The sequence below is a fragment of the Ictalurus furcatus genome, chromosome 9 (assembly GCF_023375685.1).
Source record: "Ictalurus furcatus strain D&B chromosome 9, Billie_1.0, whole genome shotgun sequence".
NCBI classification, from domain to species: Eukaryota; Metazoa; Chordata; class Actinopteri; order Siluriformes; family Ictaluridae; genus Ictalurus; species Ictalurus furcatus.
This window is the reverse complement of record NC_071263.1, coordinates 13407873-13433611: the sequence shown is the minus strand read 5'-3', so window position 1 is coordinate 13433611 and position 25739 is coordinate 13407873. Positions and strand designations below refer to the sequence as shown.

Genomic DNA, 25739 nt, shown 5'->3' with positions numbered 1-25739 from the left:
CATCACTTCATGCATCTTGGCACAAATCTGAGGTAATTTCGAAAAAGTGCAAGTTCCAAAATCACAAAATCCTGGAGGGATTGATTAGTGTTTCACTTTGGTGTCTAATGAATTTATGATTTGTCCACCCGTGATGTCAAACCCTGGCATAGTGCTGTCGCTTGTCTACCTCACAAGGAAGCGTCTTTAGAGACTTAACTGGGGACAGGTGACCCGAACTAAATTAACCATGGATTTTGGAATCTTTAATAAAATACACATTCATATTCAGGACTGCATCCCAACCCAGTATTGTACCTAAATGGTAAGGAGACCAGCGGTGTATGGACAATCTATTTAGGACAGTGGTATGTAGTTTGGTACGTGGTCCAAAGATATATGGTGACTCAGGATATTATTTGCTGCCATTTTCTCTGTATTACAGAAGCATTATGAGAATAAAAATAACATTGATATAACGGTCACAGTTACAGAGTACTAGGTGAAAGAGCAAAACCTTGCGGCTGCGCCACAAATCTCACCGCACGCTGCTGCGTAGGCTCGTGTCTCTCAGTATCAGAGATGGCTCTGTGCACCTCCAAGGCCAAGGGACACAAACCAGTCAACAAAGTCCAAAGAAAAAGCTCAAATACAGTGTATGTAGAGAGCAAAACTATGACTTCTGATCGCTTCAAGTGTGTCATTTATTTCTTTTTTCCATGAGTATTTTATTACCCAATCAGTATATTTTGTACTCCAGCCTGTTAAACACGTTAGACACACGACTGAGAGTGTTGACGTCCTCACCAAGACAAACTAATATAGATTCTGAGTGTCAATAGTTCATTGTTTTGATGTGTTCAGGCATTCCAAAATGATCTGTAACCATGTCCTTTTAAAGGAGACCTATTATGCAAAATTCACATGGTGTTTGAACATGACTGTGTCGGAAGTGTGTGTACACAAGCACCCTACAATGGTAAAAATCCACCTACTCCTCTTTTTTTTTTTTTTTTTTTTATTAATCCCCATAAAGCGTCTCAAAATGAGTCGTTTTGCCTCTCCACTGTGACATCACGTTGGAACAGGCCCCGCCCACGACTGGTGACGGACTCTGTCATATTACCATAGATCCTCCCCTGAGTGAGCTGCACACAGTCTACCATGTTCTCCGTACTGGAGCAGCTATAGTGATAAGAAGAATGTCTCAGCTTGGTAAGCTTTATAAGTGTTCTGTTGTTGGCTGTAGGAATGAACGTAAAAGAAGTCTTCATGTACTCCCGGCATCAAAGCCACTGAAGAAGCAGTTTCATTTTTGAAGGAAATGTGCCCCCCCCCAAAAAAAAGCTAAATTTTTATGTTTGTGCAAATCATTTACACCAGACTGCTTTGTGAACAAGGCTCAATATAAATTGGGATTTGTTAAAAGAGTTGATTCTCAAGCATGGATCAATACCTGCTGTTCGTGATCCCGCTTCATATCCAGAAGAAGTATCACACTTTATATTTTGTGAATGTTTGCAAATCACCTTTCCGAATGTGCTTGTTAGCGGATTCCACGGCTAATGCGGGTAAAGTTCCCATGGTCTCTGATTGTATTCACGGAGACCAGAGCTAGCTATATCGTCATTATTTTCTGCCGGAGTCTCTCCTTCGTCAGTGTCCGACTCGGATTCATACATATAGGGCTGAACACCGGTATTTACTGCATCAGTCATATTGGTTCTCTTGATTTGTCGTTGCCATAGTATCCGAAGCACGAGCTGTAAAAGGCGCAGCCCTCTTCGGAAAGGGGACGGGGAGCAGCAGCTCATTTGCATTTAAAGGGATGCACACGAAAACAGCGTGTTTCTGTTTCCACCCAAAAATGGGCATTTACAGCAGGGTATAATTAATGATCCGTGCGGTATTTTGAGCTGAAACTTTACAGACACATTCTGGGGACATCTGAGACTTATACTACATCATGTAAAAAGGGGCATAATAGGTCTCCTTTAAGGGTGACAAATTAATCCGGCGTCTGAAAAAATTACTTTGGCTGGGGATTAGCACTGATTAACACACTAAGGCCCTGTTTACACTAGTGCGTTTTCATAGTAAAATGCATAACTTTTCCTACGGTTACGCCAGTCATCTACACTACTCCGGCGTTTTCAACCCTTCAGAAACACCGAAGACGCCGTTTTAGTCTGAAAACTCCGGGTTCGCATTTCAGAGTAAACATGCGTTTTCGGTCGTGTAGTATGGACGGAGATCGTTTCACAGCAGAAACACCAGTGTGGACGAGGATCGTTTTCATTTTAAAATGAAAATGCACTAGTGTAAACAGGGCCTCACACTCAACCTCCACAAGTGCTGCATTCACGTTAATGCAATGACAGAAAAGTTGACAGAAAACTGGAAATTCAGAGGGGTTTTTTTTGTCTTTTAAAAGAGAGATGGAAAGCGGTGCCTCTGCCAGAGCTGAATAATGTACACTCCCATTGACGAAACCCTCCATCAAAAGTTCCTTTTTTTAAAATAAATAAATAAATAAATAAATAAATAAATAAATGTTTTCCACCATGCCACACTGGAAGAACAAACTACATGTTTATTTGCTTATTCCGGAACATGAAACAGCTTGAACGGTCTTGTGTTTTTTGCTGCAACACAACTTGCACGATATTAATCTTTTAAATCCTTACAAGACCTCAGAGACCTGACTAAAAAGAGCATGAAATTAGTACACTGAGTATTCGATCCAGTAGTGTTTACATGACTTTTACCATCTTACCATGCTACCTTCCTATGACGGTCATCATCTGTTCAGCAGTACCCGATGGTCAACATGTGACTTCCCCCAGAAGAAAGCATAAAATATGCAGCATGTACAACTGGACTTCTACTATACAACAACCAAAAACACAAAGATGCCTAGACACAAAAACATACAAATCATATATTTTGTCTCAGAGTCCAGTTCTATGCATGTCAGAGACCTGGAGACCGCACCACTTTGCTGCCTTTTTTCTTTTTAAATGAGCTCAACTTCTACCTGAGGCTTTGAGGCCCTGAGCAAAACCTGGCATGGACTCGGATGGGTGAGAGCCTCGTGAGTGGCCCGTGTGTCACAAACGTGAGGAGCTGCAGAAGACCTAGAGGCAATGCCACTGCCTCTCACGACTCATCATGACCGTCTTCCAACCATCCTACCCTGCATCCTATGTCTGCACCCACAGCATCGGTTAAGCCCCCACCCACACACACCACCAATCAGCACGCTGCACAGTTGGTGACATCACAGTGCAGTCAAATTTCCTGGGATCCAATACGTGCATGTTGCTGAGCCCTAACAAGAGAGAGACAAGTTGAATCTAACCAGGCCAGAGGTGTGGAGAAGTGGGGTAGAGAGAGACAGACAGACACAGAAGGAAAGACACAGGGAGACACAGGAGAAAAAAGAAAAAAAAAACACAAAGATAGAGAGATATACAGACAAATGAAGGCAGAGCGAGAGGAAGAGATTCAGACGGAGATTCAGACAAAGATGCAGAGAGAAAGAACGTTTCCTGACCTGTCCACATCTTACACAGGTTTAAGTGCAAAGAACACACTCAATCCACAGCTCAGGACATTTAGACTGGGCTCCAAGGGACATCGGTTACTATGGCAATGTCTGTTCGTTTAAGCTTATGTTCCGACACACACAGATTTCCAGTGCTTCACTCGGTTTCTCCTTTTTTGCCCATCTTTGATTTCCATCAAACAGGTTTGCTGCAGCTTTCTCAAAACACACACACCTCGACCTGTAGCCTCTGCATTTGGTCAACTGTACTCTATGCGCATAGAGAGACAGAAATAGACCGACTGGATAGTAAGGGCAAAAACAAAAGTGTGTATGGGAGAAGTGAAATCTTGAGCAGACTGAAAAACAAAACCAGGCTTAAGAGTCTCTGCCAGTGAAGAAGGAAGCGGGGAAAAAAGAAAAAAAAAAAAAAAAAAAACCCCTACTGAACGGGTGATAAAGGTGCTGTCTCAACTGACAGTCATCTGAGTGTACGAGTGAGATAAGCAGTGTTAGGGAGAAGCGAAGGAAAGCATCCTGGCCTGATGCTACAGCATGTCAGACACCCTATGGACAAAGATTAGAGCTACAGAACCTTAAAAGAACATCACAAATGTGTTTCACGAGCCACAAAACAAAAGCCTCAATTTGCGTCATGTAAATCAAGCCCTATTTGTGAACTTGTTTTATCTTATACTATAAAGACCATATACCTGGGATATACGATTCAAAAATCATGTTCCTGCTGCCATAGCTAGGTCATTCTGAGCTATAATATCAATATTGTGATCAATTGTGTCACAATACTCTTTTCTAAGGTAATATTAATACTTAATAATAATAATAATAATAATAATAATAATAATAATAATAATTTTTGTAGTTAATCTTTAAATTTAAAAACATTTTTTTTTTAATATTTGAAAATTATATTTAATGTCTACAAAAATATCAGCATTTCAAATTTCTTTTAATTTCTTCAGCACTACAGTTTATTGTAATGCATATCGGTTACGGTTGAAATGTTTGAGAGTAGTGATTTATTTTTGTCCCATCACCCACCCCCTAGCCATAGCCAACCACGGCTGGGATTTCAAGAGAACACGACTGGTCAGGCTCTCAGAATGGCGTTCCTCCTTCCTGTCAGTTACAACGACATCAGTTAGCAATCTCCAACAACCCCTCCAACTATCATTTACTACTTTCGTTTGAGATTCTGGTCCATGTGGACATGATTGTACCACGCGATTCTTGTAGATTTTTCCAGGTGCACGTTCATGCTGCAAATCTCATTTACATTATATTTACATGTGATTTGCTTTGTGACACAGTGCATGGTCATGCTGGAAGTAGCCACTGGGAGATGGGTCCATCTTGGCCATGAAGGGATACGCATGATCAGCAACGATACTCAAATAGGCTGTGGCATTCGAGGGATGACTAACGGCCCAAAGTGTGCCAAGAAAACATCAGAAGTTGAATCCGACGTGGTCTTCTGCAGTTGTAGCCCATCCTCCTCGAGGTTGGATGTGTTGTGCGTTCTAGGATGCTCGTCTGCTCACAGAGTGGTTATATGAGTTACCGAAGCCTTTCAGTCAGCTTGATCCAGTCTGGCCATTCTGCATACTCTAATCAACAAGGCGTTTCCGTCTGCAGAACTGCCGCTCACTGGATGTTTTTTCTTCACCGTACTGTCCTGAGTAAACTCGAGAGACTGTTGTGTGTGAAAATCCTTGGATATTGGTAGTTATAGAAATACTCAAACCAGTCCGTCTGGCACCAACAGTCATGCCCCAGTCAAAATCTCTGGCAGCACATTTTACCCATTCTGCTGGTTGATGTGAACACTGCCTGAAGCTGCCGGCCCATATCAGCATGATTTTATGCATGCAAAAAATGTTTTTTTTTTATTCTTTTATGGTAAATTTTTTGCACAGTGTTGTTTGAAAAAGGTGAAACAGATTAATCAGTCCATACAGGCTTTTGCAGAGGCTTTCTGTGACTGTTGCGGCTAAAAATGCTCGATTTTGATGCAGCTTTTTTCAAAACTCGTGATGCAATTTGCTGAGTTTTTTTTTTTTTTTTTAAACAGAAAGCTACTCAATAGCTGAAACTGCAGTTGCATTAAATTGTTTTGCACGGTCTTTCACAGTGATGTTTGCTGGTGAGTGAGAGCTTTTAGTTGTACTCATGTTCGACGAGGAATCGAAGAGTGCTTTGACTGACTGTGATGACGTCACATGTCGTATTGTGATGATGTCACACGATGCGACATGGCCCAAATCTGGGGAAAATTTGTGGTCGTTTTTGAAAAATTGCAAGCTCCTGCAAATATTGCGGAGTTTCCTTGACTTTACATTCCTGCGATCGCAAAACCCTGGAGGGACTGATTAGTGATATGTCTCACTGATGGAAAGAAAGCCTTTATTTGTCACATATACATTGCAAGACAGCAAAATTATTTTCTTTGCATATTCCAGCTTGTAAGGAAGATGGGGTAAGACCACAGGCCCCTCATAACAGAGAGGGTTAAAGGCCCAACAGTGGCAGCACTGGGGATTGAACCTCTGACCTTTTGATCAGTAAACCAAAGCCTTAACCACTGTTACCCTGCACTTTATATCACCATAGTACTTAGACAGCAAACTGCAAATGCCAATACACACCACGTCCCACATGCTCTGGAAAACTGAGCTGCTGTGTCACAGAGAGGAGGATGCAAATGGAATTTGTCCCAGAAAAGAAAATTCAAGTCTCTGCTATTGGAGCTCCTGAACAGTTTCTTTATTATGAGAGTTAAAAAGCAAGTCTGGGTGGTATTAAACACCAGGCCTCAGGAATGGTATGTGTGTATTATAGCTGGCAGGAGGCCTTGGAGATGTGGGGAGTCCACTGAAGTCCACTGGCTTCAAGACATTCAAGTTCTTCGATGCTCCCAGGGCCAAGACACATCAAGGCAGCTCGGGTGAGCAAATAACAAAAGAGTAGAGGATCAACAGCCATAATTTCTTATTGTCTGTTGGCCTCAAGCTCGATGTGGCCTGGTGCTCCACCACCATAGAGCTGTGACATGCAATTCTGCATATTTCCATCATTTCCACGGTTGATTGCTGTGGTCAGCTTTGGGTTGCTTTTATTTTATTTGATTTTTTTTTTTAAAGATTTTCTTGGCACATTCTGGCCAGCACTGGAGTTTGGGGTGAGCCTCAACTCAAAGAGAAGGCAAACAAAGCCAAAGCAGCACAATGAGCTCTGCGAGAGGAAATTCCGTAAGGCTACCTTTTACCATCCTGTTCGGTGAAGACAAAGAAGAAAAGGGAGCACTGAGACAAGCTTTGTCTTCACTCTCCAAGGCATTGTTTTTCAACGATAGCTTGGCATTCAGATGCAAAGCGTCACTGTTCGGGGGGGGGGGGGGGGGGGGTTGGGGGGGTAGGCGTCGTTGGCTTTGTGCTGATGATGGCACAGATTTACCTTGGGCATCTCCACTAATTCAACATTAAGGAAGGAGTCAACAGCGCTGCGTTGCCTATGCATTTCAGCTAGGCTTGTACAATTAGTTGCATATTAATTGTTATTAACAATTTTGGGCTCTATGATTTGCTAAATCACAAAAGGCTCCAACTAATGCATCCACTTAGAAGCATGCCTCCTGCATTAAAATTCAACCGTTACTAGTTGTAAACAACATTACCCATAAACAGAGCTTCAACGAATTAAGCACGGATGCCCAATCTCCACTGAGTGTTCTGTCTGCAGTCTGACGAGCAGCAGGCATCCCTGCAGAGCGAGCAGAGACGATGTATTAAAATGTGCCGTGTATCTCTGCTAACAAGTCAAAGTGAACAAAGCGCTAATATCAAGTCTTTTTTTTTTTTTTTTTAGAAATGTAGAGATTGTATAAGATTGTATCCTTATGCTGCCTTCGGAACGCGACAGATTTGGGTCTCAGGTGTACCAACAGATCATTTCTACATAGGCAGCCTCTTCAGACTGGAAAGCAGAGCTAGTAACAATAGTTTGTAATATTGAAGACAAAAAAAAATTCTATATAACCAATTAATGCTTTTTCTTTGTTGAGAACAAAAATGAGAGTTCTATTACATTAATGGTTTGAATACACTGATTTTGCCCGGTTCTGCACTCATTCTGGAGAATGTAGGAGAACATCGGGCCTGAGGGGGAGAGCGGTCATCAATATGTATCAGGTGTTGCAGAGGCTGGAAGTACAGTGGCCCATAGAGGTTCTTTAATGGTCAAAGAGCCTGAGGCCATTTACAGCTTCAACACCACAGAACATTGCAAATGCTGAGTGAAGAGTGTAAAGACATCGCAATCCACACTACAATCTTTCCCAAGCCTTCACCAGAACAACAAACTGATAGAGAAGTAATGTGCCACATCCACAATGAAAGCGCAATTTGCTGATAGAGAGAGCTTTATGTTGGAAAAATAAGATAAGTGCATTCCTATCTACTATATAATCCTGATATAAAACCTCTGAGCATTTCTCTGCGAACTTTGTTTGTCAGTGTACACAAAACATCACAGGCATGATGGAGACATGCTTCATGTTCTAAATTCACACTTACAATCCCACTGGTCCAGATCACTTCCCCCACCATAAACGTGATTGTGAGCATTGCTATCAGAGCTAATACCACCACGACATTTCTCCTGAAATACTAGATAGGAGGTGTAGTTGAGATGTTCTAATGTGTCCACTGATATATTTTACGCCATGAAAGTGAGATGCTGACATGGCTCCATCGTACCCGTTTTGCATAACCTGGCAAAAGGGCCTTCCGGAGAGTCGGCTTAGTTACTAATAGTACCCCGATATCAGCTCAAAGCTGAAACTCAAAGCTCGGATAATGGCAACTTTTTTTTTTTAATGGATAAAGTAGGATTGCAGCGTAAAATGCATAATTTTAAAAAAAACCCCACCTAATCCCATTTCAGATAACTATCTTCCCCAATATACAGATACTCAAATTCAATGGCAATACTGGTCTGAAACACTAAAGTGATGAATATAATTTTTCAAATATAATAAATTCATATAAATGATTTTGCTATAATTCACATGCGCAAGGCTTTTAATGAATGATAGTAATGCTACTTAAGCAAAGGAAATAGTTGTGATCGTACATACTAAATCCACAGGTGATGATACCTTTACAGGTTAACATATGCCATGTCCAGTACCTGATATAAACACCACAGCACCACAGCTATCTGCTCATTACAAAAACAACTCGTGTACAATGTCCACATGCACGAGCCGTATACCATCCGCTAAAATAAATAAATAAATAAATAAATAAATAAATAAAAATTCACCACCATGAATGCGATAATGAGCAGCAGTATCAGGCTGATACAACACGGACATATGTCCTGGAATAATAGAAAAGGAACGTACAGGAGATATTTTCTAATCTGTCCACTGATGTATTATGCTAAACTGCGATGTTGACCGACAAGACACAAAGGACGTTAAATGTCTTAAAGTACACCCCATTGTGTCGGGTTTGCATAACCTAGCAACAGAAATTTGCAAAGAGTGTCGGCTTGGTTACTAAGAGGACATCGATTTCGGGTCTGTACGAGCTGATACTCGAGCTCTGTTGTTAAGATCGTATCAAAAGTGGAAAAGCTGGATCATAAAATACGTCGGTAGAAAATGTCAAATCTGACCCAATACTATATCAGAAAAACATCTGCCCCAATATATATACTCAAAATCAGAGGTGATATTGAATTATATATGATAGAATTTGATATTTTTCAATCCATGAGGCCTTTTATGAATGGTGAATTAGTAATGCTACTTTGTCTACTGTGGAGAAAAAAAAAAAACAACCCAAGATTGTAAATTAAATCCATCTCCAAAACCTATTTCCATTTTAACATGTGAAGGAGTCCAGTGCTGCACACTTGAGCGATGTCTCTGCACCATCGCACCTGATTTAACACCCCATCTATCTACTCATTACTAAACCCTTCATCATCAGCTGCAGCACCAGACACCAGGGAGCAAAGGGCCAGGGTAGGGGTCTCCGAGAGGCAGAGTGCTCAAGCTACTCTCTTAATGACATTTATTCTGTACATTTACTCATTTGGCAGACGCTGTTACCCAAGTTGAGCTGAGCAGACGAAGGTTGCTCAAGGACCCAACAGTGGCAGCTGGGTGAGACTCAAACTCACAACCTTTCTATTAGTAGTCCAGAGCCCTTCCCTCCGAGTCACCACTGTCCTGATGAAGAAATCATACAGACACAAAATAACCTTCCTCATCCTAGTCAGGGAGGACAATGATTTAGAGACACGTACAAACCAAACTAGTCAGATCATCCAGGTTGAATTTTTTTAAAAACGTCTTCCTTTCCACACATAACATTTTAAAGTCGTTCTGATCACCCTGCGACAGAAACCATCACAGAAATTCTAATGGTTCTGATGACAACAACCATTACAAACCACCAGCTAGTTCAACAAAGACTTCATGTACAAACCATAATGAACTTTCTTTTACTTTCACACGATCCATTGTTACCCAGATGATGATAGGTTCCCTTCTGAGTCTGGTTTATTCCTCACACCTTAGGGAGTTGTTCCTCACCACCAGCTTGCTCATAAGGGATTAATCCACACACTTAAAATCTGTATCCTGTGTTTTATATTTCTGTAAAGTTGCTTTGAGACATTGACTGTTATAAAAAGCTCTATACAAATCAAATGTAATGGAATTGAATCAGCTAACCATTACAGGTCTTTAATGGTATCCACTAGACATAACATACCACCAGTAGAGACCCACAGGGACCAGTTTCCATTAAAAACAATACAATTCCCATTATAACCATTACAAATGAAGGTTTGTATTGTTTTGGGGGGGGTTTTTTTTTGGGGGGGGGGGGGGGTAGGGCAGGTTGTAGAGCTGCCAAATGTGACATAGTAACACCAGGAGACTAACTTAGCTAAGACAAACCCTGGTTTCTCACATTTCAAATTTCTTAACAAAGCTATCCAAGGGATAGTTTATCATGACTATATTCCCCACTCTTATACAGTGTGTGTGTGTGTGTGTGTGTGTGTGTGTGAGTGAGAGAGAGAGAGAGAGAGAGAGAGAGAGAGAGAGAGAACTATCTGACTCTCCCAGCACTTCGGCTGATTGAAAAGTATCACTTCACAAGTCATCTTAATGAATTGTGTCTCATAGACCTTTAAGTCAGTTTTCAGCTAGCTAGTCAAAGTCTAAGCCTAAGCCTAAACCTAAGCCGCAGCAGAAGCATTGTTTCCGCCAACACTGAGCACGACAGTGTGGAAAACGCTCCATGCTGCTCAAAAACTTAACGTTAACTTTTAAAAAATGCTTTACCCGTTCAGTCAGAAAACAACTGAAGTCTCGTTGCTAAGGATAAAACTTGTCTATAAGTCTAAATTGCTAATGCTAAAATAGTATACTTTTTTAACGCAGAGGCAGAAATTCATAGGGTCCCGAAACTAGACTCTTTCCTCTTCCTCTTCCTCCTCACACAGGCACCATCATCATCCTCATCCTCCAGTCACACGCACAGCACACGCCACTTAAGCATTTTTAGAAAATAAAGAGGAAGGACAGAGCAAAGCTGCTAGCTTCGGTCGTACAAAAGAAACTGAAACGACTAAAACGATACAAAACGTGCTCTCTACCTCCAACCCGGTACATATTGGCTGCCATGACTGCCCCCTGCTCCTGGTGTCTCCAGGTAAAGGGCTGTGTGCTGCCGCCGTCGCTGCCACTGCCGCCGCTAAGCGCGCTGGAAAATGGTGGCTGGATCAATATGAAGCGGACCAGTCAGCGAGCTTAAAGAGACAGTACACTTATTTTTTTTAAATCTCCCGTTCTCCCGTGAACGCGTTAATTAAGAACGTCTGAGGAACGGCGCGTACAATTGGGACATGCCTGCGGAACCGGAAGTGAATCTTGAGACATTAGAATAAACGGGGGGGGGGGGTTAGCTACCGGCTAAGCAGAGTTGAAAAACACAAAAAAAAATAGTGCTGTGCTACTTCAGACTGACTAGAGGCAGAACAATAACAAAGTTCACAGTTACTCCCAAACACACATGCAAAAGTGAAAATGTATAGTATATTTAATATAATCAGAAGAATAATGTGAGCTAATGGTGGTAGATAGGTATAATCAAATCCTGAGGATGCATCTGAAATATCCCTACTGCCCTACTATACAGTGGGCAAGAAGCAGTACGCCAAATTAGTAGTATGTCCAAATTCTCAGTTTTCATAAAACAGTAGGTGAGAAATTCCCGGATGACCTACAACTTCTGCTGAGAGTCTGCAGTATTCTGCAGTGGGTACTGCACTATTCCATAAGGCAATGGGACTGGTGCAGAAGAGCTGCCAGAATCCAAGCCATGTAGTACATCTGGATTATATTCATGCTTACCACTTTACTGAGCAGTACATACTGTATCAACGGCCGAGCAGTACGTACCATCACAGTATGTGATTTCGGACGTGGCCTGAGTTTCATTATTCCCAAACACCAGGCCAGGGGCAGCAGAGTGGCTTAGTGGTTAGCATGTTTACCTTGCATCTCCGGGGTTGAGGGTTTTGTTGCGGTTGCACAGAGTTTGCATGTTTTCCCCTTGCTTTGATTCACACGTCCAATCTGTGTGTACAGAGTTTGTATGTTCTCCCTGTGCTTTGGGGGGTTTCTCCGGGTCCTCCAATTTCCTCCCCAAGTCCAAAGACATGTGTTGTAGGCTGATTGGCATTTCCAAAATGTCTGTAGTGTGTGTCCATAGGATGTGTGTGCGATTGTGCCCTGTGATGGGTTGGCACCCTGTCCAGGGTGTCCCCCGCCTTGTGTCCCAAGTTACCTGGGATAGGCTCCAGGCTTCCCTGTGAGCCTGTGTCACATAAACGTTATTGAAAATGGATGGAAACACTAGGCCATCAATGCTGCTGTGAAGCCATTAGGGGGCCCACAATCTACAGCAATCTACTGTCTTTAACAGTCAGATCATTCATTATCAGTAACCACTTTATCCTGGTCAGGATTGCAGTGGATCTGGAGCCTATCCCTTAAACACTGGATGTGAGGCAGTAATACACTCTGGATGGGACATATGTACACACACATTCATACATTTATTCACACTTGGAAGCAATTTAGAGTTATCCAATCCACCATTTTGGGGAGGTGGAAGGAAACTAGAGAACCCTGAGGAAATCCATGCAGATGCAGGGTGAACATGCAAAACTCTGCGCAGACAGTAAACCGAGCTCAGGATTAAACCGGGGATCCTGGAACTCTTACCCATCATGCCACCCCCAGATGAATGGTTGTAAAAGTAAAACTATTGACACATGACTTTTTTGGACAGTCAGCACACACATATCAACACATCTTGTTATCTCCAAATATGCACCCATTTGTTCACTTCCACTCGTTTTGGCAGACACTGGTAGTACAATTGTCAGCAACAACACAGCATCACATGATCATATGGACTAACAACTATTTTCGCCATCTCCACCAACCAGTCATCATCAACCATATTAACAGTACTGGTAAGTGCAGTGTTTCTTTCTGTCCGTTATTCTAACTGTTCAGCCACCAGATGTTGTGGACTGTGATCTAGTCTGTAGCCTTTTAGCCACAGGACATGACATCACTACATGACAATTCTGAGAAGATTGGAAAGTTCTACAGCTCACAGCTCATATATAACTCCACTATCAATTTCACTCATTTCCAAATAGGCAGGTGTTTAACTGTACCACAGGATCACACTATAGTGAAATAGTGGAAGTGCCTACCCAGGACTATAAAAATTCTATTTTCATAAAATGTGAGGGACCACAGAGTCTGTATTTGCACAAGACCCAGAAATTTGTGGAACGCCCCTGCTTCCCCACATTAGCACCAAGCCATGCCTTCCTTTGATGGAAGGAAAACTTGAATCACTGCATTTCAAAAATTGCCGTTGTGGGTGGTATAAGTTCCAGAGCTTTTCTGAAGAGAATGAGTCAGCATGTAAATAAGCGGAGCCGAGCGGAGATTGGGGTGACAGCAGGAAACACTTAGTTGTGTATTACCACGAGACTAACAGCTCTCAGTACAACTGACAAAAAAAACATTAGTGCTGAAGTTATGTACAGCTCACACTGGGTCTGGATTGAGTGTAAGATGGTGGATTGTAATCAGTGAATTTTGGGGAGTTCAGTGAACTTTCTCTAAACAGGACACAAATGTCACAAGCTGTACTATGGTACACATCATTTATGCAGCTTGTGAACATTGTATAGAGTGCTGCAAAAATGACGCATTTTTGTAGGCCAACCCAAAAGTTAGCATCACCGTGGTTCCCTCAACAAAAAGTCAATAGCATTTTTCCATTGGCTTTTGGATTATTGCAGAAAAAAAGTTCTGTGACCAACAAAAGTTTATAATTCGTACACGTTTTGTTCATCAAGATAATCTTCACAAATGAACACACCGTTTATGAATATGAATGCCTAAAATACAATCAGCAGAAGTAAAAAGCTAAAGTTAGGCTTTAAACAAAATACACCATGGTCACATGACTTCAACGTCACCACCACGAAGCTTTACAGCACTACAGCTTGAAAAACTACACTAGAACTGTAAAATACTATCAACTGCTAAATCTACAAGTTGGAAAGTTTGAGTTGGAATAGTTGGCAAGAGCGTGAGTATAAACACAACAAGGCTGTAGTAGATGAGTTTTCCTGTTTGGCATGATGACGTTTAATGTCCCTGACAACCTCTGTAGTCCCATTTAGCCACTTGTTAGCAATCACCTTTTTCAAGACACATAAAAGCTAAACAATATCACGAGTGGGGTATTACTTATGTATTTTATGTCGTAGAATAAAACGTCAAAATATGTTGAGCTTGAGTTAACCACAGACCTTATTTCAGACATTTAACCAATAAACCAATTTAAAAAAACCATTGACTTTGGGACGATGGAACCGGAAGTGCTCAAACGTTAACTCATTCCCGGGTTTTAGGACTCATTTTTGTAGCACTCTATTATTAGATGTTTTGGGTCACACTCAGTGATTTCTCTGCTATTAGTATTTTTCATCAGTACTTGAATGTTCAGGAAACCCCAACAAGGCATACTAAAGTACATGTACACTGGTACCTAATGGAAAAAATACATGCATTCATATGACTTGCATATTAATCCTTACAATGAAAATGTGAATGTCAGTGGCCAGCAATATTTGTGCTGTATTTTGTAATGAAATTCTGAGTTAACTTTTTTAGTTTAAACTTGTTTCACTGACATGTTTTTCTCTATGTAAAGAGAGCCATGCAGCAGCTCTTTATCCTTTAGTCTGTCCAGCTCCCTCACCTCCTCATCTGTATACCAACGTGCTTGTCATCTATTTGATCAATGTCTTTGCTGCAACTCTGTGTTTTTTATTCAGTACCTCCATGTTGGATTTCTAATTAAAATGACATTCAGCATTAATGGGAAATGGTGACTAAGAGAAGAAGGTCTTGCTCTTTTATTTGTCGGAGCTAACACGATAACCAAAGTGCTATCCCTTATGTTTGAGATTGTTGAAATCCTTTTTCCTTTTAAGGGTTTTAAAGAACACTGTAACACCCTGTGATGTTAGCATGGTAGACAACTGCTAACTTCTCAGAGGGATGACAAAAACACAGCACCAACCTATATATTCATTATATATACATCAATGAAACACAAAAAAAATTAATAAAATAAATAAAAAAAATCAAAAAGCACATCACAAATATTTCAATATAAGCATTGGTGTATTTTAAGGTGGACTTTTCCTTTAAGGTGGTAGGTATGTGATCAAGTGAGGTAGGTCCTTTGAGGGTGCTGGTTTTAGAGCAGAAGACTTTGGTGGTTATCGCTAGCATAGACTGAGAGGAATGCTGTGGTGTGCGTGTCTGATCTACACCATATGAAACGCCAACAAACGCAGCTCTGCCTCCAGCTGTAATCTGCAGTCATGTGACAGGTCTCAACCAATGGCAGACTTCGACCTACCAACCTACCAGTTCCATAGTGTTGATCTTTGTGTGCATGTCTGTGTTTCTGTGTGTGTTCAAACATCTATATTCTTTCTTTTTTTCATAAAATCTGTGGTTAATATATCCAAAACTGAGTTGGCTGTCAAAATATGCCTAGCAAATTCAGTCAATTAGGCGAGCACAGTCTACTTCTAGTCTCACGGTTGCACCATCTTGGAAATTATGGGAATTGTTTTTATTGTTAGCAAATAGCCAAACTGAACAAGCACACTCCATTCAGTTCTGCTTTAAAAGGCATTGCATGCAGGTGCAGTTACACACACCTACATACTCCCTAATGTTCTTATCCTAGTATGTCTGATATGACACAGCTCTTGTTCCAGATTCCTTTCCTACTTTAAAATGTATAACTACATATAAGAGGCTTGAGATATGAAAGATGTTTGCTTGGATATTTACAGTAGATGTGCACACACACACACACACACACATATGCAAAAGAGAATTTATGCCTAGCCTATAATAAACATTTTATAATTGATTTTCATTAAACCATGCTGGTGAAAGCTGAATGTCCTAATTGTCAATTCTTTTCAGAAAACAACATACACCTGGAGTGATCTGAACAATGAACTTTATGATCAAACGCTAGCAACTAGATTCATCATAATCAACTCCAAACGAGAGATGTAGACATAAAGTCCAATTCAGGACCACCTTAAAATCTTAGATAAAACTGTACAGGTTTTAGTTTTATGATATTAATTAATTAATTAGTTTATTTATTTATTTATTTATTTTCTATTTCTTTTTATTTATTAGTGCCAATTCCTCACATTATAATGAAATAGGATCAGGGCTGGCTGGAATAATGTGCTAGCAGTGCTAAAACTTTTTTTGCTCGTTTGTTTGTTTGTTTTACTTTTTTGTGACCAATACTTTTGTAGGAAAAATAGCAGCACCAATGGTCATAAGTATAAAATATACAAAATGGTATGAAGTGGAGACTGTGGCTGAATCTTTTTAGCACAGACTATAGAGTCATACAGCCTATCGTTGACAATAATGTAAGTGATTACACTTTGCAACACTAGATTCTAGATTTCTAGGTATGATAACGTATAATAGGTAGAAAGATAGTAGAAGTTAAAGGCTATGCAAACTTTGCATCTGAACACAGTATAAACTGCACTAAGGGAAAAGTTAGAGTAAGTGAACTTAAGGAAAGCATAAGTTTTTAATATGGTTTGAACAAAAGAGCTAGTTAAAGGCAAGTGCAGCTTTTCTGTTTACCATCCACCCATTTTCCATACCGCTTAGCCTACACAGAGTTATGGGGAGCCTGGAGCCTGTCCCAGGGAGCTCGGGGCACAAGGCAAGGGACACCCTGGATGGGATGCCAACCCACTGCAGGGCACAATAACACACTACAGAAAATTTGGAAATGCCAATCAGCCTACAACGCATGTCTTTGGAAAGGGGAGGAATCTGGAGTACCTGGAGGAAACCCCCAAGGCATGGGTAGAACACGCAAGCTCTATGCACACAGGGCCGAGGCAGGATTTAAGCCTCCAATGCTGGAGGTGTGAGGCAAACGTGCTAACCACTAAGCCATCGTGCCCCCTCTTTTCTGTTTACCATGCTTACTATTCAGAAGCTACACAGCAGGATTACAACCATGAAACACTTATGAAACAGTTATCACAAATGATGTTGCCTGCATGTCTTTCAGGGAGTGCGTTCCTAGGTTTATGCATAATAGTTTTATGCCTCAAACTGTGAGGCTCAACAATGATGATTTCATAATAGTAACATCAAGCTAATGATTTTATTCAATATCCTCACCAGCTGTCTAGGATTAGCTGCAGCCTAGCTGCTGTCTCAAAAGTTTAGTGGTTAGAATGTTTGCCTTGCAACCCTTGCACCAGGGTTGGAGGTTCGAATCCTGCCTCCACCGTGTGTGTGCGGAGTTTGTATGTTCTCCCTGTGCTTTGGGGGCTTTCTCCAGGTACTCTGGTTTCTTCCCCTGCTCCAAAGACATGTATGCTGTGACATGTGTGAGATTGTGCCCTGTGATGGGTTAGCACCCTGTCCAGGGTGTCCCGACCTTGTGCCCTGAGCTCCCTGGGATAGGCTCCAGGCTCCCCTGCGGCCCTGTGTAGGATAAACAGTATGGAAAATGGATGGATAGTAATATATTAAAATATTTTGAACACATATTTTAGCAGGTCACTTGTATAACAGGTAGAACCCACAACACCAGCCTACAGGGAGACATCAAATAAGGAAAAATGGCATAAAACTTTATAAAAGGTATAAAGTTAATATGATTTTATACAGACTTGTTAAATCTGTTTATTGAGGCTTTAGCACATTTCTGAAATGTTCATTTTTAGTCAGAACGATTTATTACACTGTTAGATGCAACGTGTATCAATCACCAGCAGAGGGTACTGTTAACCCACTTATAGTCACTGACCTGGCCTTTGTCCTAATATGCTCTTCACTCTAGGGTTTTTCAGATTTAATCCCAGGGACTCGTTGCCCTGCAGAGTTTAGAGTATTTCCTACCACTGATACACCTGAGCCAACTAATGAAGTAATTTTTAAGCCCTTCATGTGGTGGATAAAGTGTAAATGAAAGCAGGGAGAACTTCAAACTGTACTGGGCAGTGAGTCCCCAGGACTCTAAAGAGGTTTCTTTACCTCTCACTCTAACAGGGATATTGGCAGACTGGATCCAGTCACTCTGAATGCTAAGCATTGACCAAACACAGATAAGAACTACTTCACAAACACTGGACATTGACTAATCAGATCATAATAATGAAACTGGTTCCAAAAGTATATATAATACTGCTTGGACTGCCAACACAAATCTGCACCGTTCTGCCTTTTGACAGGGGAAAACAGCAGTGAAATAACTGGTTCATTGTGAGTCTTTCATCATGTACTTCAAGAAATTAGATTTCAACAAAGATTTAGCCACTGTGAGTTAGACACTAACATTACTTTCCCTGCCACTACTGCTTTCCTTTTCCGGTTTTGCACCCAGTATTATTAAATTATTGAGGGACAGACAATGCTGTCTGAATGGCTGTCTGTAAGTGTATGTGAGTCTGCCTGTGTTTGGTCTCATTATGTACAGTATTCATAATGAACGTGTACTCTGTTTTAAGATGAAGGTGTGAGACGGTTTTTGGCATGGGGAAAGCACATAACGCGTACTTTCCTGCCAGAATTAGCCTTCACAGGCTAGAACATTACTTCTGCTACAACCATGGTTGAGCTGAAGAGTAAGAGTTTTTGCAGTGTGCTTTTGTGTAACAGTTGTAAACAAAAACAGCTTTACCTCAGCTTTCATAGCTTTCCTGTGAATAAAAAGCAGAGAAAACAATGGGTTGGAGCAATGAGGAGTTACAAAGGGATCCATCCATCCATTTTCTGTACCGCTTATCCTACACAGGGTCAACAGGAGCCTGGAGCATATCCCAGGGGACGTAGGGCACACGGCATGGGACACCCTGGATGGGGGGCCAGTCCATCATTGGGCACAATGACACACTACAATTTAGACATAATTTTCAAAAACTTGCAGTTTGAAACCCGTTTTCAAAAGTTTGCGTTTTCAGGCCCCAAAACGCCGTTGTTGTGTAAACGAACAGCCAAACCACATAAAACGTTTTCCGTTTTTAGTTGAAAATTTTGTCGTGTAAACAGGCCCTTAGAAACATGTGTTTGGACTGTGGAAGGAAACCAGAGTAGCCATGCAATCTCCACACACACAGGTTGCATTCTCATTACAAGTATGAACTAAATTCCCATTTGATTACAAACACAGCTAGCTAAGGTTAGCAAAAGGTTTCTGTCAGTGAAAAAAATTGTTTGTTTTTGCCTATCGACAATCATCATCATCAATGCTAATGTCAGTTAACATAACCTGACCCTGATAGGTGTGAATGAATTCTTCCATGATGAATTGATATCCTTTATTCAGCTTGGAATCCTTCGTTGCTGAGTGTTGTCCAATTCTGGACACATCTTCGAAGTTTAATCTCAGCAGGGTTGACAAACATGAGGTGAAAACACTTTTCTACTCCGAGCAAAGGTGATAAAAAAAAAAAATCATGGTGTTTCTGTTGTGAACATTCAACAGTAAGGCTTACCAGAAATAATTTTACTCTGCTTCTATGAACTTCCAGGTTTTGTGAAAAGGGCCCATGATTTATCAACTACTCAGGGACAAAAGGAAAATGTCAGGAGCAAATTATCATGGATGATTGCTAAATGTTCTTTTTGTTGATGATCACCATGTGGGCCATTATGATTTTCATGAGTATTGGTGTGTTTGGAAGTTCAAACTCTCAGCTGTTCTGAACAGACACAAGCTCAGTCTCCATCTGCCCTGCCATGCCCTGCTGGGAAATTCCACTCTTCTCCTCTTCCAGCATGAAGGAGAGTGCCAGGAATCCAAGGAGCGAGCATGGCCGTAAAAAAGAGGACAGCTGCCCCCTCATGCCCTGTGTTGTCCATTCCACTGTTGGCAGAGGAACAGTGAAACCATGAAGTGGGAAGTAGGATAGCAACTATGGTAGTTGAACAGATGGAGGTACAACCAGGATTAGTGGCTCCAGACCCACAGAATGTCCATGTTCTTCTCTTCTTAAGACACACTGAAATACACAGAACAATAGTGTGTATGCATGTAATTTGTCCAGGATTTATGGATAAACCTTGGGGATTTGCCTTGCCCAGCTGCACTGACAGTCAGTACCTCTCAAGTGGTGTTCGGTTCCTGCGTTGGTCTTTTTGTTGTGGGGCCTGGGCTGAGGAAATGTGTCTTGTGTGTTCTGTGTGCATATAAATAAGCTGTAGAACCAAACGTAATAACCACCGCCGCACTGCCAGCGTAACACTGGATGTCCTGCTGAGATTCAGCAACTTAAACAGTGGGCACATGGTAAATTCAAATATACACAAAGAGTAAGCACAGATGTCTGTTTATAATGCAGGCTTAAATGGTAAATGAAGTTCAGGTATCTGCTGTTGATACTGGAAAATATGCACCTCAGAAACCTTTCCATCCTCTCGGTTCAGAATGGAAAAAATCTACTTGCAATCCATTTGAATGAAAAACACGCTTAAAATTATATATATATATATATATATATATATATATATATATATATATATATATATATATATATATATATATATATTAGTATGAGTATGAGAGTGAATAGGTTACATGGCTAGATTATGACTGCAGACCCTGGATATTTCCCACAATATTTATATTGTCCTTATGCTCTAATGACCAAAAAGGCCATTGCAAGTAAATGAGTGAACACAAATAAAATATACTTCATATACAGTACAGCAAAGCAGCCAGCATGTGATGACTGATAGCAACTCATTTTCTATGATCAGTAACACAATCAATCAAAAATATAGTTGCTGCCTTCTGCCAAGGGAAACCATTTTACTTTGCCATTTACGATATACACACCTCCCTCACTGCTCATCATAGCTCCTACCTGGCTGAAACGAACTAGCCTATGTGAGGTAACATTAGTGTGCTTGATATGCTATGACTAAAAATAATCTTTCTTAATTTGAAAAAATATTGTGAGAGTTCTCACTAGCAATTTTCTTTTCTGGTTGCAGACTTTTATTCCAGCATCAATTTCACATGTATTCTCTGCTACTATAATTTTCGGTGACGCATAACCAGCGTGAGGAACTGGGCAATACCCCATTTTGGCCAATAACCCTTTGAGACAGCCCTGAGTTTGGGCAACCACTGCTAAAAGGGTGCCAGGAGGACTTTTAGGGCCTCTTGACAGGTTAATCCACTTGGCTCCCCGTCCTGGACATTTTTAATTCCCTAGGGACTGTTTTTGTTCCCTAGATCCCCTTGCGCTTTGTGTGGTTAGGGCCCTTGGAATCACTACTCCTAACTTTACAGCCCCCCCATATGAATGCATCAATACATACTATATGTCAACATGTGTAGTTAAATAGAAAACACACACACACACACACACACACAAACACATACAAACCACATAGCTTGCAAACTTCTAACCTGATCAAAAATGTTGAACAAAAGTATATTGGTATGATTTGTGGTAGTTACATAAGCGACTAGCTGTCCAGAATGTAATCAATACTCAGATAAAGTTCAATCAATAATGTAATCAATACACTGTTATTTCTGGGAAACTGACAGCAAAGTTCTATAACCATAAAAACCATTAGATGTGAGTGAGAAGCTAGAGCTTTCACACTTGTGAGTTCATTAAGAAACAGTGTATTCTTAAAAAGACCTAGATAAACTATATATTTAATAAACATTTTGCTTTTAAAGAAATTAATGTAAGAGAGTAAGTAAAAAATTACAATGACATATCATAGCCCTGGTATTGTAAGGTGCTTTTCCACAGAAAAGCACCTTACTCACCTTGAAATTTCAACTCATCAGCTTGGGGTAGTCTTCTCAACTGCCAGTTCCTTTACCGTTTACGGAGTGACATCAAATCAACATGGCCATGCACACTGTGAATAGTGTAATGTTCCCATTCTGTACTTTTAAATTAGTCTATAGCAGTATTGGCTTTAGATCTGTTAATATACAGACGCATTACTTTGTTAAATCTATAACACTGACCATACTAATCGCTGTTTAAAAAAGTAATCATCAACATTATCACTATTATCACTGACATTAGTGGAGACAATTCACTCCCCTACAAATATGAAAAGATTCAGGCAATAAACAGGGGTTTAAAAGTGTTGATACACTGTTCACGTCAAACATCATCGATGAAGAAAAGACTATGATCTCTGTGACACTGATCGTGGCATCATCCAAACGCGACAGTTGAAGATTAGGGGGAACAAAATCACCTGGTCTTTTTACAGTCTTCAATTGTCCAGTTTGGCTGAGCCTGTGCCCATGATAGCCCCAGATTCTTGTTCTTGGAGTGGAACCTGATGTGGTCTTCTGCTGTTGTAGCCCATCCACCACAAGGTTCAATGTTTTGTGCATGCTGAGATGCTTTTCTGCTCACCACAGTTGTAAAGACTGATTATATGAGTTACTATATCCTTCCTGGCAGCTCAAACCAAGCTGGCCATTTTCCTCTGACCTCTCTTATCAACAAGGCCTTTCTACCCACAGAACTGTTATTCACTCAATCTGCAATCATTAGAGAATTTTTTTTTTTTTGTGAAAATCCCAGGAGATCAGCAATTTCTGAAATACTCAAACCAGCCCACCTGCCCCCAATAACTGTTACTGTTAAAGACACAGAGATCACACATTTTCTTCATTCTGATGTTTGATGTGAACATTACCTGAAGCTCTTAACCTGTATCTTCATCATGTTTCGCTTTGCGCTGCTGCCACATGATTGGCTGATTAAATAAATTTATGAAAGTGCAGGTGTTTCCAATAAAGCAGACATGAGTGTATGGTATCTCACAAAAGTGAGTACACCCCTCACATTTTTGTAAATATTTGATTATTATTTTTTCATGTGACAACACTGAAGAAATGACACTTTGCTACAATGTAAAGTAGTGAGTGTACAGCTTGTGTAACAGTGTAAATTTGCTGTCCCCTCAAAATAACTCAACACACAGGCATTGCTGTCTAAACCACTAGCAACAAAAGTGAGTACACCCCTAAGTGAAAATGTCCAAATTGGGCCCAATTAGCTATTTTCCCTCCCCATTGTCATGTGACTTGTTAGTGTTACAAGGTGTCAGGTATGAATGGGGAGCAGGTGTGTTAAAGTTGGTGTCATCGCTCTCACACTCCCCCATACTGGTCACTGGAAGTTCAACATGGCACCTCATGGCAAGGAAAAAAGAAAAAGAATTGTTGCTCTACATAAAGATGGCCTAGGCTATAAGAAGACTGCCAAGACCGTGACACTGAGCTGCAGCATGGTGGCCAAGACCATACAGCGGTTTAACAGGACAGGTTCCACTCAGAACAGGCCTTGCCATGGTCAACCAAAGAAGTTGAGTGCCCATGCTCAGCGTCATATCCAGAGGTTGTATTTGGGAAATAGATGTATGAGTGCTGCCAGCATTGCTGCAGAGGTTGAAGGGGTGGGGGGTCAGCCTGTCAGTGCTCAGACCATACACCGCACACTGCATCAAATTGGTCTGCATGGCTGTCATCTGAGAAGGAAGTCTCTTCTAAAGATGATGCACAAGAAAGCCCGCAGTTTGCTGAAGACAAGCAGACTAAGGACATGGATTACTGGAACCATGTCCTGTGGTCTGATGAGACCAAGATAAACTTATTTGGTTCAGATGGTGTCAAGCGTGTGTGGCGACAACCAGGTGAGGAGTACAAAGACAAGTGTGTCTTGCCTACAGTCAAGCATGGTGGTGGGAGTGTCATGGTCTGGGGCTGCATGAGTGCTGCTGGCACTGGGGAGCTACAGTTCATTGAGGGAACCATGAATGCCAACGTGTACTGTGACATACTGAAGCAGAGCATGATCAGTATGCAGTCTTCCAACATGATAACGACCCCAAACACACCTCCAAGACGACCACTTCCTTGCTAAAGAAGCTGAGGGTGAAGGTGATGGACTGGCCAAGCATGTCTCCAGACCTAAACCCTATTGAGCATCTGTGGGGCATCCTCAAACGGAAGGTGGAGGAGCACAAGGTCTTGAACATCCACCAGCTCCGTGATGTCGTCATGGAGGAGTGGAAGAGGACACCAGCGGCAACCTGTGAAGCTCTGGTGAACTCCATGCCCAAGAGGGTTAAGGCAGTGCTGGAAAATAATGGTGGCCACACAAAATATTGACACTTTGGGCACAATTTGGACATTTTCACTTAGGGGTGTACTCACTTTTGTTGCCAATGGTTTAGACATTAATGGCTGTGTGTTGAGTTATTTTGAGGGGACGGCAAATTTACACTGTTACACAAGCTGTACACTCACTACTTTACATTGTAGCAAAGTGTCATTTCTTCAGTGTTATCACATTAAAAGATATAATCAAATATTTACAAAAATGTGAGGGGTGTACTCACTTTTGTGAGATACTGTATGTTCTTAAGAGGCAAAAAAAAAGCACATTGACATCTCAATCAGTTGATATGCCATGAGGACTTTGGGACTTGCATCATACGTGTGTGATAACATGTGTCTACTGTTATCTCCAGAATTACTGGTGCCCTTTAAGAGAACATTACACACAAGGATTCAAATTTTCCACTTAAACATCTGGAGAAACTACTTACTTTTTCTTTACCAAAAATATTTTTTTCTGAATAGAAGTACAGGTATGTTCTCCCAAAAACATTATTGGCAACTCAAAAGAAAATACAAACAAACTATCATTGAAGATATAATTGCGGCTGACGAATGGTCCAGAGACTTTTATGAAGATTATGGATCATGAATTCTGCCACAAGGATATATTACTATAAAATCTGGTTGTCTCTGACAGGAGGTTATGACTTAGCCATAGATCATTCAGCAAGATCAGTGTCGATGTCTGGATTTGTCTAAATCGAAAAGTGCAGTTTACATTTACAAACTTATGAATATAAAGGAATTTCAAATGCTCTGCATGGAAGTGTCCAAGATCCGGCTATGTCTAAAGACTGGTTAGACATTCCAGGAAGAGGCCCAGTGCTGTTATTCCACAGGACACTTCACCAAATACACCAAACTGTGTGTGTGCCATTAATTTAAAACCAGAATGAATGCAACATACATATGTATATATAATATGTTACGTTTAAGCTTAAAAGATCAACACATTGCCCTGTGTTATTTATTTTAAAATTAATTGTTGCTTAGTTTCATAAACAATAATTCTGGTGTGGATTACCCAAACCAACCCATGAAAGCTGTATGATTCCTCCTATAGCTGACAATAATGTAATGCCTTGAAATATTGAACCACTGGTCTTTTAAGCGTTTTGAACCAGCAGAAACGCCAAGCTGCCCATGACTATCTGATCTCATTTCTTTGAAATAGCATTAGATTTGTCCTTGTGTACTTAGACAAACATTCATTTGACAATGATATGACAGATTTGTAAATATCCAGGCTAAATATAGTGGCCCAGATTAGCCAAGCAAGAGCGTGAGGTTCTGGAGGAGAGGGCAGCTCC

The 25739-nt window shown here is 40.9% G+C and overlaps 1 protein-coding gene across 1 annotated transcript in view; it reads right to left on the bottom strand.

Annotated features, from left to right (window-relative positions):
- The window catches only part of mta1 (metastasis associated 1), a 42747-nt gene extending 31282 nt beyond the window's left edge, over window positions 1–11465 (bottom strand). The window contains exon 1 of the mRNA XM_053633762.1: window positions 11225–11465. Within this exon, the coding sequence (XP_053489737.1) occupies window positions 11225–11252 (28 nt within the window). The 5' untranslated portion in view covers window positions 11253–11465. The remainder of the gene's footprint in view (window positions 1–11224) is intronic.
- Window positions 11466–25739: the final 14274 nt, after the last annotated feature.